Here is a 16,522-nt window from a genome sequence, read left to right as displayed (position 1 = left end):
CTACCACAACCTCTCTATCTCTGTGAGTGCTGGGTTAAGCTATGAAATAACGTTTGTTAATGTAGGTCATGTAGAAGAAGATGTTAAAGAAATACTGCTCTCTGGGGCGGAGGTGTCTGTGAGCTGGCAGAAGCCTGTTGCAGAAGCTCTGCTGTTGATCCTCTTCTGCTCCCGTGGCTGAGTTCTGCTGACTTAGATCATGAGTGTTCACACCAGTGAGTTTTACAGTGAAACAATCCAACTGAAGTCTAAATGGGCTGTATGGGACTGCTTGTCCCTAAATAAAATGATCCTGCACCAAGGTCCTTTCATAGCTCCCCTGTCTGATTGCTGTAGTTTTGTATCTTTTACTTGTCTGACAAGTACAGTTCCTGTGTGTGAGCTCCCACTTCAAACCTGTGGCCAGGTTTCTGTAGATATGGTTTTGTGATAGTAATATGTTCTGCCTTTTTTTTTTTCTACTTGCTTATTGGCACGTGAATGTGGTCTAGGTAATGATCTTGTGGAAAATTCTACCTGTAGGTAAATGGGATAAACAAAGTTTTATGTTTTGGGAAGAGGGATTATTACATGTATAAAGGTGTGCCTTACTTAAAGGAATCTTAGAGAATAAATAGTCCAATGGGACCTTTTTTTTTTAAGATTTTATTTATTTATTTGACAGAGAGATCACAAGTAGGCAGAGAGGCAGGCAGAGAGAGAGAGGTGGAAGCAGGCTCCCCACTGAACAGAGAGCCCGACGTGGGGCTCGATCCCAGGACCCTGAGACCGTGACCCAAGCCAAAGACAGAGATTTAACCCACTGAGCCACCCAGGTACCCCGATAGGACTTTTAAAATAATTTGATATACCTTGCTGTGAAAAATAAATATATTTGAGCTCTCCTAGCTGGCATGTTATTTTATTTTTTATTTTAAATTTTATTTTATTTTATTTTTTACATGCATAAGTGACTGAAAAAGAACATACTGTCTTTGAGGTACTAATAGGCTCTAAGCCTTCTAGAAGTTTCTAGTTAAACAGTTAAGAGGCCAATAGAAAGCACAACACTAAGTAGAAACATATGGCCACTGGCTCTTAACTTAAAACTGTGGGAGTTTCAGAATGGAGTAATTTCTTGGGATGAAGTGAGTGCTACCAAATACTTGGGAGCCTTCTGCTGTGGTGTTTACTCTTTGTGCTTGGGGGGTGCTCATTCTTGTCAGACCCGGGGCCTTTGGTCTCTTCTGACCAGTTAAGAACTTGTGACTGAGGGCTTTTCCTCGTCTGCTAGTCGTAGGGGACAACTGGAGGACTGTCACTCTCAGCAGGCTCCCAAGGATAGAGGCCCTTTTGTTCTTGAAGACATGCTCCCCTAACATGCTGGCCTTGTTGTAGTTTGTAGTTTACGTAGCAGTTGTTTCCTTAAGTGTACGCTCTTGCAAGCAGAGACTCTTCGCAGCACCTGGCAGTATCTGGTCTCTGAGGTAGAGGCTCGATGAGTATTTGTTGGGGAGAGGAGGGAATTAAATTCCTTATTCTCTTGAAAGGGTTTATCTTCAGACGAACAGGTTTGTGGTTCAGTATGCATACAGTGCAATTTTCCTTGGTGTTTTCATTAAGGGAAATCTATTTTAATTTTCCTTGAAATCTGTGAACTTTAAATTGTTGGAGACAATTTACAATGTAATTCCCGTTTTTTGAAGAAAGAACTCTTTTGCCTTTGAAGTCCATGTCACTTTTGGTAACATCCAAAGGGAGAGGCGTTTAATTTTAGTAACACAGATGCTGACCACTGACAGCTAAAGTGAGCAGGTTGAGGGCTGCAAGCTAGAGAACTTTGAAGATCCCTTTAGGTTCCAGCCCACACATCCCTGAAGGCCGGATTCCTGGTAGACCAAGCAGCTCATCAGTCAGCTGCGTGAAAGGACTTCTCTGTCTGGAATGCTGTCTGAACGGAGGACTTCTGGAGAGGTTGCTCTAGGTGTGGGCTCCCAACCTGGCTCTGATATTAAAACTACGGAAAACAAAGACAAATGTTTACACGGTGGTTTATGAAAAGCCAAGAGCTTGCGTATGTGTGTGAGCTCTCTGCCCTGATATCTCTTGATTTGAGATGATTCGATTTCCCTGCTGCCTCTGCTGAGCTGATCGCATTTATGCAGCTTGTCCTGTGCAGTCCCAGTGAGAGCATTCATGTTAGGCTGCTTCCGGCATCAAGCCTCACACCACGACCCAGCCCTGCAGAGCTCCGTCCCCGTGTCTCTGCTCCTGCCTCTGCTAGATTGTGATGTGGGTTATTCTCCCTCTGACAGATTGCTGCTGTATGGCCACCTTTATTTTGTTCTTTGGATTTCCATAAAGAGAACTTGATAGAAAATTATAGAAGGAAAAATAGTCATATTCACTTTGATTAGCTGGAGCCATCTAGGTGAAAGAGACGTCCAAGGAGAAACTAAGAAGTTTTGCTACTAATTCGTGAGTACAGGAGAGGCTGCAAAGATTTGGGGATGTGGTTGTTTTAAACTCTAGAATCTGATTATATCCTAGATGGTCAAGTAAGGGGTAAATACCGGAGAGGCATTCTTATCAAGGCTTTGATATATAACAGATACGAAACTAAACAGGAGGGAAAGGATATAATTTAGTAAGATTGAGACTAATATTGAATTTCTTTTAAAATTTGTTATTAAGTATCACTTTTAGATATTAATGATCATTATTTTTGAATTTCAGCTATAGTAAAGAATCTTTTATTTCCCTATTAAAAAGGAGGAAAAACCTGTGTACCTCACCCCAGTTAAACACACTTGAGTTTCATATCTGTATTTTCAATTTGGTTGGTCTTGGATTACTGACAGTGGAAGAACCAAATGTTTGATGACTCCAAGGGGCAAAGCTAGATCATTGACGTGATCATGCGATGGCAGTTTTTCAAACCACAGTGGGCAGCTTCATCAAACACGTATCATGAAGGACCCCTCATAGTAATGCCGTATCTACAAGAGAAAAGCTGTACTTTCTAATGAGATTTTAATAACAGGATTGGCTGGAAAAATCTATGTGCAGAGAAGACATTATCGGCTTTTAAGATTGTGTTAATGTTTGCTTTGTGTTAAACTTTTGTGACCTGCTAGCATGTTTTGGGTGAGTGTTGCCTTGTTGCCCAGTTCCAGTCTCCAGCCTTTCGAGGCCCGACCTACTTTATTGTGGTTCCTGAAGCACTGGGTGTCTTGGGCCCAGTTTACTTTATAAATGGAAGCTGAGGCCCATGTCTCTGCATAATCTTTTCCTGAAGGGGGAATAAAAGGCAAAAGTCAGATATTACTCTGCATTTGGAGAGAATTCGGTAGTTGGGTTGTCAAAGGCAGCCTGGGTGGGAGGAGCAGCAGGGAGATATCAGGGACATGGATTTCTCTCACTTTGTCTTGCTACTTCTGGTGGCATTGTGGGCACAAATGCTACCTGGAAGAAAGGAGAGCATTGTGTTGCCATCCCCTATGGCTCTGGGGCCAGCTGCCCTTCATCTCAGCAACACTTTAGATTCCAACCCAGTGATGTTCTGTGGGTGTCACTGCCAGTTGGCTTCCATGGGGGGATCTGAAGCGCCATCCACTTCTCTCTCATGATAGCTTTGCCTCATCTTTTGTTAAAATTCTTTGCTTTTGCTCAATCTTCTGTCCTCTGCACCCATCATGTGTCGCAGTGGAACCCCCCCGCCCTACCCCAGATAGACAAGAAACAACCTCGGTTGTCTTGTCCTTCTGCACCTACTACCCTTCTCCTCCCTCTTCAGAACCAAACCGATCATAGGTGTTATTTATATCCCACTGTCTCTGCTTACTGTCCTTTTCATTCACTCAGCTCTGGTCTGGCTTCCGTTTCCACCACTTGATGAGACTTGATGCACTTGTCAAGCTGCCAATGACCTCCATGTTGCCAGATATGTTCGGGAGACATTTTTACATGAAGAGATGAGAAGCTAGATGAACTTAGAGTCTTACCTCACAGTGTGCACAAAAATTAACTTAAAGTAGATTAAAGACTTGACAACAAGGTGTGATGTCATAGTGATTCTTTTTTAACTGTCTATAAAGCACACTTAATAAATGACGTGTATGTTTTTATTGGAAAAATAGATTAAAGACTTACATTTAAAAACCAAACTCAAAGATTTTAAGAAGAAAGCATAGGAGAAATAAATATTTAGGACCATGAGTTAGGCAAAAATGTTTCACATAAAGATACTAATACATGATCCACCATTGAAAAAAAAAAACAAACCCTGATGGATGGATTTTTATAAATTCAAAACTTTTGTGCTTTGAAAGGTAGGACAGAACTTTTGTGCTTTGAGAAAAGACAAACTACAGACTGAGAGAAAACATTTTCAAATCACCTATCAGATAAAGGAGTTGTTTCTGGAATACACACGAGGATAGGAACTCAGCTGTCGTGTTCACACTCGTATCCCAGTCATCTCCTGCAGGGTCTGAAGGTGCTCTTCAGAGTCTAGAAGGTGCTCAATAAATATTTGCTGGATGAACGAATGCATATGGCATTGATGCAGTTTGGGGAAGAGCCTCTAGGAACTTCACAAAGTCTGAGGAGGAAAGAAAATACTCTTGAACATTTGCAGAAGGTTTATGAACCCCTTGCACCCACTATATTTGTTCCTTTTTGTGCTGTGGGTATTATCTCTGTGCCACAGTTATAAACCCTGAGATGTGGAGAGGTGATTTTTCTACCCGCGGTCAGATGTTATTAAGTGAGATAACCCAGAGCTCAGACCTTGAATTTCTATTTCTACATCTTGGGAGATGTGGTTTCTACCCTAAAGCTCTTCACTCCTGAGCTGTTTATGCCTGGAACTGGCACCTTCTCTCTTGTTCTTTCTCCAACATTGTGAAATGCCCAGATGTCCAGGCTTTTGGCCTGTTTTCCCAGAATTTGCTCCCTAATAATCTGATGGCAGACATACTTTCTGATGCAGTGAAGAGCATGTCCTGTGAAGACCCAGCACCATTTTTTTTTTTTTTTTGGTGGTTGTTGGTTTTTTACTGTTAGGTTTTAGAATTTCTCTTCATGGGCTGCGGTTCTTACTTTCTACTTTCCCATCAGACTTTGGTATTTTACCAATTGTGCTTTGGCTGCCAATTGGGGTCTTACTGGCCTAAGTTCACTTTTAATTTTCCCTGATCCCCCAGCATGACTTTTTAAAAAGTTTCTTGTTCAAATTCCAGTTAGTTAACATACAGTTTAATATTAGTTCCAGATGGACAATATAGTGATTCAACATCTTCATACATCACCCAGGGCTCATCACAGCAAGTGCCCTCCATCATCCCCATCACTGATTTCCCCAACCCTCTACCCACCCCTTCTCGGGTAACCATCAGTTTGTTCTCCATAGTTAAGAATCTGTTTCTTGGTTTGCTTTTCTCTCTCTCCCCCAACCCCGCCACTTTTGCTCATTTGTTTTGTTTCTTAAATTCCACATGAGTGATCACACAGTATTTATTTTCTCTGACTGATTTATTTCATTCAACATAATACTCTAGCTCATCCATGCTGTTGCAAATGGCAAGATTTCATTCTTTTTTTATGGCAGAATATGATAATCCATTGTATATCTACACCACATCTTCCTTATGCATTCATCAGTCGATGGTTGGACACTTGGGCTGTTTCCATAATTTGGCTGTTGTAGATAACCCCCACCATCACTTTTTATTCTTGACTGTCAGCAGGCTCTGAATCTCAAATCGATATGCAGGTTAGGTCCAGACAGGCCCAGGCAGTGGAGAGAGCATAAGAGAGTGAGGGCTCTTGCAGAGCCTTCGTGTGACTTCCACCAATAGAGACGGACGTGGTATAACATGGTGCCGCTTATCACGTGATGTCGTCAGGAAGCCTGTTGCCAGTCTAGGGCATTCTCCAAAAAATGCCAGTGGAGACTAGGAGGAGGCTGTGTGGGGGCACACTGAGTGATAAAGTAGGGTCTCGGGAACTGCTGGCCGCGGCTCTGGCACTGGTTGTGGAGCTGTTTCAGATGACCTCATCATTTCACCCTGTTTCCTAGTCTGTCAAGTGAGGAAGGAGGCCAGTGCAGACAGACTTGATGGTCTTTTCCATTCTCTGAAGTGAAGCTAGGTAGCCCAGCCAGAAGTGATCAGGGCTTCTGGAGTCTGGGGATAGACTTTATTCTCTTAGTCTTTGGACTCGGTTTTACCTCCAGCTGTCAAAATCAGTTTTTACACTTCACAGCAGGAATGGGAGAGCTTAACACTGGCGGGGGACCACATCTGCAGAGGAGACAGCGAGGACTATAGATTGAAGACTTAGAGCAAGGACTGAGACGTAACCGTGGTACGTCATACAAACGCTGCCCTGTGTATGGCCTGCCACGTGGCCCTAACAGCCGTGGCTCTACACCATACGTCCCCAGTGAGATGGCATTGGCAGCTTCTGGCCACGGCTCCTTGCTGTTTGTATCCCCAGCTCCCAAGCAGTGGACGAGCCTGGGAGGAAGAACCGGGAGCCTGGGAGGCAGGCAGCCTAGCAGGGCAGAGCTCATCCTCAAAACATGTGTGGGATCTGCTCTGAGTCCTGCCATGGATGTGCTGTGTGGGGCTAGCCCTCCCCTGCCAAAGTGGGGGCTGCTGCAAGGGTAAACCCATGTGCAGCACTGTGTCAGGGGCAACGAGCCCAATTCCGGCGGCCTGGGAGGCTCTATAAGCACAGCGATGAGGGTGGTAATAACTAAGCCTTTGGGGCTGCCACGGGACCCTCAGCGCAGGCCCAGTTTGCGGGTGTGCTGACCGTCATCAGAGCAGCTGCTGGGCAAGGGCGCGTTCAGACTTGGAGGTTCCTGAAAGTAACTACAGCAGGGACTTGGAAACCTGAGGCCAGGTGGACCCACTAGGGTCATCCATTCCAGCTTTCTATGCAGTGGTTCACTCCTCTAAATATTCTTATAACCCATGCTCAAACTCACCCTGTGATGGGAAGTTTACAGCCGTAGGTAGGACATTGTAGCTTTTTGGAAAGTTCCTCTCCATGGAGCAAGCTGAAAGCTGCCTCCCACTGCTGCGCCTAGGTGACATTTGGACAACAAAAACTTTTCTATCCCATCCACACATAAAAGACTTCCTATTTTTGATTTCTGGAAGGAACCAAGAATAACACACGCAAGGTCACTGTTTCTCATGTCTGTTAAGGAAATCCTGGTTTACCGAAGGCTGGTAGCTAGGAGAGATTATTTTCTCAGAAGGTGATAAGGATTGTGCTGCAGTTTGACAGGCATCGTGTTTCAGGAGAGAAGCCCCATTTCTAGCTGTGGGTATTTATTTTATATATTTACATGTGGTACTGGGCGTATGAAATGACCACCTTGGGCATCTTCTGCGCTCAGTGTACTGTGCCACTGACGGAGCAGACGGAGGCATCGGGGGTGTCCTGGTACAGCACACCACTCACACTTTGGTTCACGTAACAGATATTTATTGAGTATCTGCTTGGTGACTGGCTCTGGTTCTTGCCCTCTTGGACTTGGCAGTCCCTTGAGGGTTAGAACATTTGCTGTTCATCACACTGTATTGAACTTATCGTTGACTCTGGCATCTCTCTCCTAGGCTCCACTTTCCTAGAAGCAGGGGTTCTGTGCTGTGCATCACTGAAGTCCCACTACCTGACATGCTAACTATTTGTTAGCAGTGGCTGAATCAGTGGCTGAACATGCAAAGTGAAAAAGCACAGACTTTGGCGTTTGGTACTCTGAGCTAGGTCCTGACTCAGCAGCTTACTAGCTATGTGATAGGGGATAAGGACACGGGGCTTTATAAAACAGGGATCTACTCTGGCATGTGGTGAAGATGAAAAGAGGTAATACGTAGAGGGCCTAGCCCAGTGCCTGGCATACAATTCTAAAATAAAAAAAAGAAAGGCATATTTCCTTTTTACTGTAGTTCCTAAGGTGCCCTTTACATCTATACAGGAAAATTAAGTGAGAAGATACTTCTAGACTGTATCTGTGTAAGACACAGCCCTATGTGAGGGGGCAACCCTGAGCCCTTTGGAAGGAGCCCACCTCTGCTTTTCTAAGGTAAAGAGGAAATGCCGTGTTTCACATGAGGCAGGTTGAAGAAGTTCTGGAGCTGGACGGTGATGATGGTTGCCCAGCAGTGTGGGTGTGCTTAATGCCCCGAGCTGTACATGGAAGACATGGTTCAAGTGGAAGTTCTGTGTTATGTGGTTTTTGCCACAATAAATTCATTAAAAAGACCCCAAACCGAGTGATATGGAGCACTTTTTCATGTGTCTGTTGGCCATCTGGATGTCTTCTTTGCAGAAATGTCTGTTCATGTCCTCTGCCCATTTCTTGATTGGATTATTTGTTCTTTGGGTGTTGAGTTTGCTAAGTTCTTTATAGATTTTGGACACTAGTCCTTTATCTGATATGTCGTTTGCAAATATCTTCTCCCACTCGGCATCAGGGAAATACAAATCAAAACCACAATGAGATATCACCTCACACCAGTCAGAATGGCTAAAATCAACAAGTCAGGAAATGACAGATGCTGGCAAGGATGTGGAGAAAGGGGAACCCTCCTACACTGTTGGTGGGAATGCAAGCTGGTGCAACCACTCTGGAAAACAGCATGGAGGTTCCTCAAAATGTTGAAAATAGAACTGCCCTATGACCAGCAATTGCACTACTGGGTATTTACCCTAAAGATAGAAACGTAGTGATCCGAAGGGGCATGTGCACCTGAATGTTTATAGCAGCAATGTCCACAATAGCCAAACTATAGAAAGAACCTAGATGTCCATCAACAGATGAATGCATAAAGATGTTGTATATATACACAATGGAATACTATGCAGCCATCAAAAGAAATGAAATCTTGCCATTTGCGACAACATGGATGGAACTAGAACGTATCATGCTTAGCGAAATAAGTCAAGCGGAGAAAGATAACTATCATATGATCTCCCTGATATGAGGAAGTGGTGATGCAACATGGGGGCTTAAGTGGGTAGGAGAAGAATAAATGAAACAAGATGGGATTGGGAGGGAGACAAACCATAAGTGACGCTTAATCTCACAAAACAAACTGAGGGTTGCTGGGGGGAGGGGGGTTGGGAGAAGGGGGGTGGGGTTATGGACATTGGGGAGGGTATGTGCTTTGGTGAGTGCTGTGAAGTGTGTAAACCTGATGATTCACAGACCTGTACGCCTGGGGATAAAAATATATGTTTATAAAAAATAAAAAATTATTAAAAAAAAAAAAGACCCCAAACCGTTGCTGTGATTTTACACTTCTTCCAGCAGATGAGCTGCTCTCCAAGTAAAGCCAGTCACAGAACATTGTCATCCCCTCACCAGGTGTTACTGTGGGGCCTCCAGAAGCAGCCAGGGCCTGGCTGAGCCTTTGGTTGCCTAGTGTGGGACTGTGAGATGCAAGGTGGTCCGCTATTTCACACGGTATTTTCCGCTTCCATCCTTCCCTCACTTCCTTGGCTCCATCCTGCGCAAGTCTGTGAGCAAGTCTTTGTACTTGACCACAGAATCCGATCTGAGTCCATCCCTGTCTCTCTGCCCTCATTTCCAGTATTTCCATCCTGGGGTGAGTCCTCGTCACCTCTCAGCTAGACGGCCATGGCCCACTGCCCCGCTTCTGTTCCCAGCCTTTCTTTTTTTTTTTTTTTAAAGATTTTTATTTATTTATTTGACAGACAGAGATCACATGTAGGCAGAGAGGCAGGCAGAGAGAGGAGGAAACAGGCTCCCTGCTGAGCAGAGAGCCTGATGCGGGCCTCGATCCCAGGACCCTGAGATCATGACCTGAGCCGAAGGCAGAGGCTTTAACCCACTGAGCCACCCAGGCGCCCTGTTCCCATCCTTTCTATTCAGGACACCCAGAGTGTTCTTTTTGATACATAAAGCATGCCACTGCCTCACCCCCTAAATGAATAAAATTTAAACAAATGAAAAAATACCGTTCCCTTGTTAAAGACCCATTAGTGCTTTCCATTGATGTTAACATGAAGTCTAAACTTCTTACATACTGCCTTCTCAGATCTGGTCCCTGCCTCTCTTTCCTACCTTGGCTTGTCCCAGCCTTGCTGGCCTTCTTCCTGTCCTCCAGAGTGCCACATTTCTTCCCACCGCAGGGCTTTACCCAGTCATCCTGCTGCCTGGAACCTTCTCCCCCTGGTCTTTGCATAGCTCCTCCTTTCTGACCATATGGATCTCAATCCAGGTGTCACCTCCTCAGAGAGGACTTCCCTGAGCAGTTGTGTGGCCTGCCGCTCTGTCCTGTTACCTCGTGTGCATTCTCTGCTCTCTGATGTTATCTCCTTTATGTAAGTGCTTATCGGTTGTTCACCTCTCCCACCTGGGTTGTGAGCACCGGGAGAAGCAGGACCCTCGTTATGTTACTCCCCGCATCCTGAGAGGATCAAATGATACAGCAAAGGAGTAAGAAGTGGGGGAAGTTCCATTTTCTTCCCCTTACTCTTTTTCCTGGTAAGTTTTCTGACGCTAATCCCCCTCCTTGACCTTCTCCATTCCACTGGTTTCCAAGTAACTGGTAACTCATTATAGTATCCCCCAACCTAAGTGTGCCTATCGCCGGATGCTTAAAGATGCTCATTGTCCTAGCCCCAAATTCCATCCATGACCATTCACATTTGCACGAGAAGAAATGTTTTGAAACACCATGCATCATAATCCCTTACTTCTGTGTATTTAGGCCCTAAATTTTAGGGGACACGATGGTGACAGGTGAAGCTGGTCATGTGATAGTATGTACTGGTCCTTCTTCCTGATATGCCAGTCTGAACCAGGGCAGGAGGATGCCTTCCCTGCCTGCTGGCCGGAGCCTGTTCCCATGTATGCCCTCCCCCGCCGCCCAGCTCTCATATGCAGCTTCAAGGCTCTCGATGAGGCCGCCATGGAATAATTGGTCTTCCTGCCCTCCTGCCTGTTTCCTGAGCTCCGTGCCTGTCCCTCAGCTCTCCAGCTGGACCACCCTTTACGCCACTGCTCAGGCCTTGCCTGCATCCTGGATGAAGTGGCTGCACAGTGAGACCTACTATTTCCTTTTTGTGTGGCTTCCCTCTCCTACTGAGTTTTTGGGAATTGGGCCTCCATTAGAACAACTCCTCAAAGTTGGAGGGAAGGAGATTACTATTTATTGAGTACTCACGGGTTTACCAGGCACTGTGCTAAGCCCTGTATTTATGGTATTTCACCTGCTTTGCATAACCTTCCATGAATAAGGATCTCCATTTTCCCATGGAGAAGCTGAAGCTCAGAGCCTGATAGGATTCCACTTGCCTGGGGCAGGGCAGCCACGTGGGAAGAAGCAGGAATCAGGGCAGGTGGAAAGGGACCTGTTCTTAAAAAGAATAGTCATTTTCAGTTAGTAATAATGAGAGGCAGTGAGAGCCTGTGCTTTTAGTGGGAAGAGCAAGCAATTCATGGCTTTTAGGGCCCAGTTTGACTCCCAGATTTGTCCTCTGCTAGCTGGGAGCACTGCTGGTTACTTATCCCCTGAGCTTTCGTTCCTGCGCTGATGAGTGGAGAAGCCAGCACCAGCCTCACTGGCAACGGCTTGTGTATGGTGACCGAACGTAGTAGTTGCCACCTTCTAGATTCTAAATAATCCCTTCTGTGAGTAGTATTAGGTTTCTTATTTACTCCCTCAGAGTCTTCTTTTCCTCTTTCTGCCCACCATATTGTGGTTTTCTGTGTCTGTTTTATGCTATGATTCCTGCAACAGAATCTGATGCTTTCTGTGGCTGATGTCTTTGAAAAAGCTGAATAGGTTTTGGATGAGTGAAAGCAGCTGAAATCTTTGTTCTAATCTAAACATACTTGTAGCTCCTATATTGCAGATCCTGGAGAACTTGCAGTTGCTCTCCGTCCTATGAATATTTACTTAGGTGGCCAAGGAATGTAGCCTGGGTTTTGGTTGAGAGGAGGGATCATTTCTGTTTTTCGTTTTTGGTTTGTTTGTTTTTTTTAAATCTGTGTTAAATATGATTGGAGGGAGAACTTAGCATCTCCTCAGGTCAGTGTAATAGCCACTGAAACAAATCAGCTAGCCCTGCAGGTACATCTCCATTTAGAGCTTTTTCAGAAGACTTATGAGTAAGTGGAATTTATGTGTCTTGAATTCCATTTTCCTTGAATCACGTGATGACTTCAAGTAAGTGATACAGTGAATGAGGTACTTATATTTTGGCTTTGTTGTTCTGTTCTCTTCTACCCTATGTCCATGACATGTAAACAGATTTTGAGTACATGAAGGGAGCTTGCCATTTAGAGGTACCCAAAGGCATCCTATTGTAATGTCAGTAATCATCTGCTCTACATCAGGTGAGGTGAGGTGCCGGGCATGCTGGATGTTCCAGGGATGGGGGAGGGGTAAAGCTGGGAGCTAGGGACAGTCAGGGCCTCGGTGGTCAGACCCCAGTGTAGGGGGAATTTCTGTGTCTGTTGCTCATTGTCTGTCGGGACAGAATGAACTCGGGCTTTACTTGGGCAGATCGAACCTGGGAGGCCAGGCTGTTGGGTGGGAAACAATGACCACCATCTAGGTCATTACACCATCTAGGTGTTAGGAGGAACGGTCATGCGTGGTGGGCAGCAGCATCATGGTTCCAGCCCCCTAGTCTTTTTACTCATAGCCAGACCCAAAGGGGAGAGAAGGACACTGGCTAAGTGGTCAGAGGTTTAGGGGGAATAAATGAGCTAAATAGAGAAACCAAGGCAATGCGATTCATATGGACCAAGCCAGTTTGGTGGTGGCAGGGGAAGCTGTCTATGAAGGGTCTATCACTGCCCAGAAATTACTGCATGCCCAGTTTGAGGCTAAGCACAGTGGCCAGCTCACCAGCGTGTGCGTGGAGCCCCTCTCCTCTCTTCCCTCCCAGGTCAGACCCAGCTATGGCCAGGGTTGCTCTCTGGGAAAAAGCTCCAGGGACTATGGCTGGGAGGAACAGGGAAGGACTGAGCTGACTCTTTCCCACCTCTGTTCTTACCTTGGCCAGCATGGTTTTGTACTTGTAAAACATTTCATTTATGCCGGAGCGAGGAGACATCTGAGATGGCTAGTGTTATAAAAGGGCTCACCTGTTGGCAAAATGTTGCACTCTGCCTTTACAGCCTTTTTTTCTAGAGAGAGAGAGCATAGACTTGCTGAGACACTTTTGCTGCCATAGAGCAGTGCTTTGGCCTCAGAATTGCCTGGAGGGCTTGTCAAATCTAATTGCTGGAACCCACCTCCAGAATTTCTGAATCAGTATGTTGAGGTAGTGCCCGAGAATTTGCATTTCCAGCACATTCCCAGGTAATGCTGCTGGGGCCGCACTCCAGGGGTCATACTCTGAGAACCACTGTCGGAGAGTGATTGATTTATTCACCATGCTCTGAATGTAAATTATTTATTTTTAGTCTAGTCCACCATTGCTGTACATTTCTTTTACTGACCTACTTGTCTGTGTCTTTTTTGAACAGGTATTTTGATGTTGGACTGCATGATTTCTTAATCAGGTAAGCCCATAATTTTTATTCTAGATAAAATTCTAGATAGTGGAAGACTGGGATGAAAATAAAATCCTTTTTAAATATCTTGACAAATAATGGCAAATTGTATACTTGTCAAAAGAACCAACCACTAACACTATGGTTTGGGGGGCCTATAAGAATTTCACATGAAATTATCTTTTTCTAAAGAACCAGAGGAAATTTTGTTTAAGGGGTTCATATCTAAACTGATAGTTTCCCGAAAGCTTGGACAAACTTACTCCAAGTGCTGGGCTGCTGGAAAGACATATAGACAATGAAGAGCACCATCTTGCTTCTATACATTACCAACCGCTTAACCAGTTTTCCCGCCACTGAATTGACACTTTTCAAGTTGAGTCTACTGTTTGTGTTATAGTCATGCAGCTCCAACCTTGTTCATAATTGGAAGAGATTACAGATGGCAGTTTATATCCTAGTTTATTGGTGCTTTTTACCAGAGTTGGCTGATGGGGCATATTAATTCTAAATAGCTATTAAATCAAACAGAGGTTAAATGGAAATATACCAGAATATTAACAGGGTTGGTGAAAATTCGCATGATATTTTTTTCTGCTATCAACTTTGCTGTATTTTCTAGATTTTTTTATATTGAGCATATATTATTCTAATAACTATGAAAAATGGCCATTAAAAAAACCCATTAAAAACATATGTGAGGGGGCGCCTGCATGGCTCAGTGGGTTAAGCCTCTGCCTTCAGCTCGGGTGATGATCTCAGCGTCCTGGGATCGAGCCCTGCATTGGGCTATCTACTCAACAGGAAGCTTGTTTCCTCTCTCTGCTTGTTTCTCTGCCTACTTGTGATCTCTCTTTCTGTGTCAAATAAATAAATAAATAAATAAATCTTTCCAAAAATATGTGAGAAGCAATAACGGTTGCTGAAGGACTGTAAGCTAGTGATTACAAGGAAACAGGATATTGTATAGAGTGATTTGCTTTCTCCAAGTATGAGACTTTAAAGGCCAATTCTGAGTCTGCTAATAAACCACCTGTAAATCACATGTGATCTCTGGCCAGGCGTTAGAGTGGTTTGGCTCTGCACAATGCATGACCAGCTTTCTGTTGGGAAGATGTTGTTTGAGGGGAAATGTACATCACTGGCATCACCTTTACTAAAACCCACAGCTTTGCCTCTGTGCTGCATCACCTACAGTGGTGTTCTAAGAAGGGCCATGCTTTCCTGGACCTTTCTCCAGGGCTTCATCCAGGGCTGTACACGGAAATCTTGTTGGCTTACTCTAGACCCAAGGAACATGGATTTTCCTGGCTCTCTCCAGGCTATCACACATACACGGTAGTGCGATACCCACTACTATTGACCCATTAAGGGTAAATGCGTTTTAGCAGGAGGGATAAAAGACCAATGCTCACCAAAAAGGCAGACATGAGAATTCCATATCTAAACTGATGAGAGAAAGCTGGGTGGGGATACCTGAGCAGATGGTATGGATTTTTTTAGTCAATGTACTTGCGGCAGATGCTAGCCTGTAGCTTCTGTGTTCTCTATTAACTTTCTGGAAGGCAGGGAACATGTCTCAATCGCCTTGGCCTGATTAGATTGTACAGAATCAACCTTCAACAAATATTTGTGGTTGGAGTGAACAAAATGAGGCAGAAAGGACAAAGAGGGCAAGGATTAAGAAGAAGCTGTTAAGTCATTTATTCAACAAATAATGGTTAAGCCTATCATGTATCACTTATTTGAATATGTCTGGGGTACCACTGTGAGAAACGTAGGCATCTGATTTAAGGCTTTCCCTGAGCTTCTTACTAGCCAGTCTTGTGTTGTGAGGGACCTAAAGTTGGGGCAGGAGGAGGGATGGTCTACCTCTGGGACCCTTCCTCCCTTTCCTTCTTCTGGGCTCCGAACAAATCTCCTGTGTTGGGTTGAAGCAGGTAGGGATACTGTGTGAGGGGCATGTGAGGGAATGACAGCAACAACTCTTTCAAGAAGTCAAGCGGGGAAGGGAAGGAAAGGAAGGCCAGGCAGCTGGTGGAGAGAGAGGGTGGTTTGAGTGGGGATTTCTTTTTTTTTTCCTTTTTAATTGGAGGAAACTTTGTATTTAGCCACCAGAAGGTGCTAAGTGCCCTTTTCAACTTTGAGAAAGTGGCTTCAGTTGGGTGGAGAGAAGCAGAGTGTGATTGCCCAGTTGCCCAGGCAGTGGGAAAGCAAAGCTGGTGGTAGTACCTTTGTTGCACCGGAGAGTGCTGCTATGTTCCTGGGACTCTGTCCCTGGAAAGAACTGGAGAGGGTCAGAAGAGTGAGGCAATGCTGCTTGAATCCTTCCTACCCTGTGTTGGCCAAGAGAAGAAAATATAGTCCCTTTCTTTAAGAGGAGGCATTGGTGAAATTTATTAACTACATTCATTGACTCCAATAAGCTCTTCAGATGTACCCTGAGTCATCAGACTGTTCTGAATACTTAGTGTTTGGCATGAGAGAAAGTGCAGCATGCCTGAAATTAATCAGCTCCATCTTTTATGTTTTTTTTTTTTTTTAAAGATTTTATTTATTTATTTGACAGAGAGAAATCACAAGTAGATGGAGAGGCAGGCAGAGAGAGAGAGAGGGAAGCAGGCTCCCTGCTGAGCAGAGAGCCCGATGCGGGACTTGATCCCAGGACCCTGAGATCATGACCTGAGCCGAAGGCAGCGGCTTAACCCACTGAGCCACCCAGGCGCCCTCCATCTTTTATGTTGATGGAAATAACGTTGACTTCTCCGGAATGACATGAATTTCCACAAAGCCACGAGCCCTCTCTGTACTCCCAGCCTAGGCAGCTGTGACGAGGGGCAGGCTTCCTTATAAGTTGTTGGAGTATTTCACTGAGCTGTGGGGGCAGGAAGGAGCTGTCAAGTTTGATGAAATGTGAGCATTTTTGGTGTTGGTGTTTTATTATGACTGGGGGGAAATTGAGTGACCTCAATCATTCCAGATCTTACA

The 16,522-nt window shown here is 44.8% G+C and overlaps 1 protein-coding gene across 2 annotated transcripts in view; it reads left to right on the top strand.

The window, feature by feature from the left end:
- The window catches only part of HHAT (hedgehog acyltransferase), a 346,612-nt gene that overhangs the window by 185,777 nt on the left and 144,313 nt on the right, over positions 1 to 16,522 (top strand). For both annotated transcript variants that reach the window (XM_044267471.1, XM_044267470.1), the window contains exon 9: positions 13,508 to 13,543. In XM_044267471.1, coding sequence (XP_044123406.1) covers positions 13,508 to 13,543 — 36 coding nt within the window. The remainder of the gene's footprint in view (positions 1 to 13,507; positions 13,544 to 16,522) is intronic.

Source organism: Neovison vison, chromosome 10 (genome assembly GCF_020171115.1).
Source record: "Neovison vison isolate M4711 chromosome 10, ASM_NN_V1, whole genome shotgun sequence".
Taxonomy (NCBI): domain Eukaryota; kingdom Metazoa; phylum Chordata; class Mammalia; order Carnivora; family Mustelidae; genus Neogale; species Neogale vison.
This window is presented reverse-complemented; position numbering and strand designations above follow the sequence as displayed.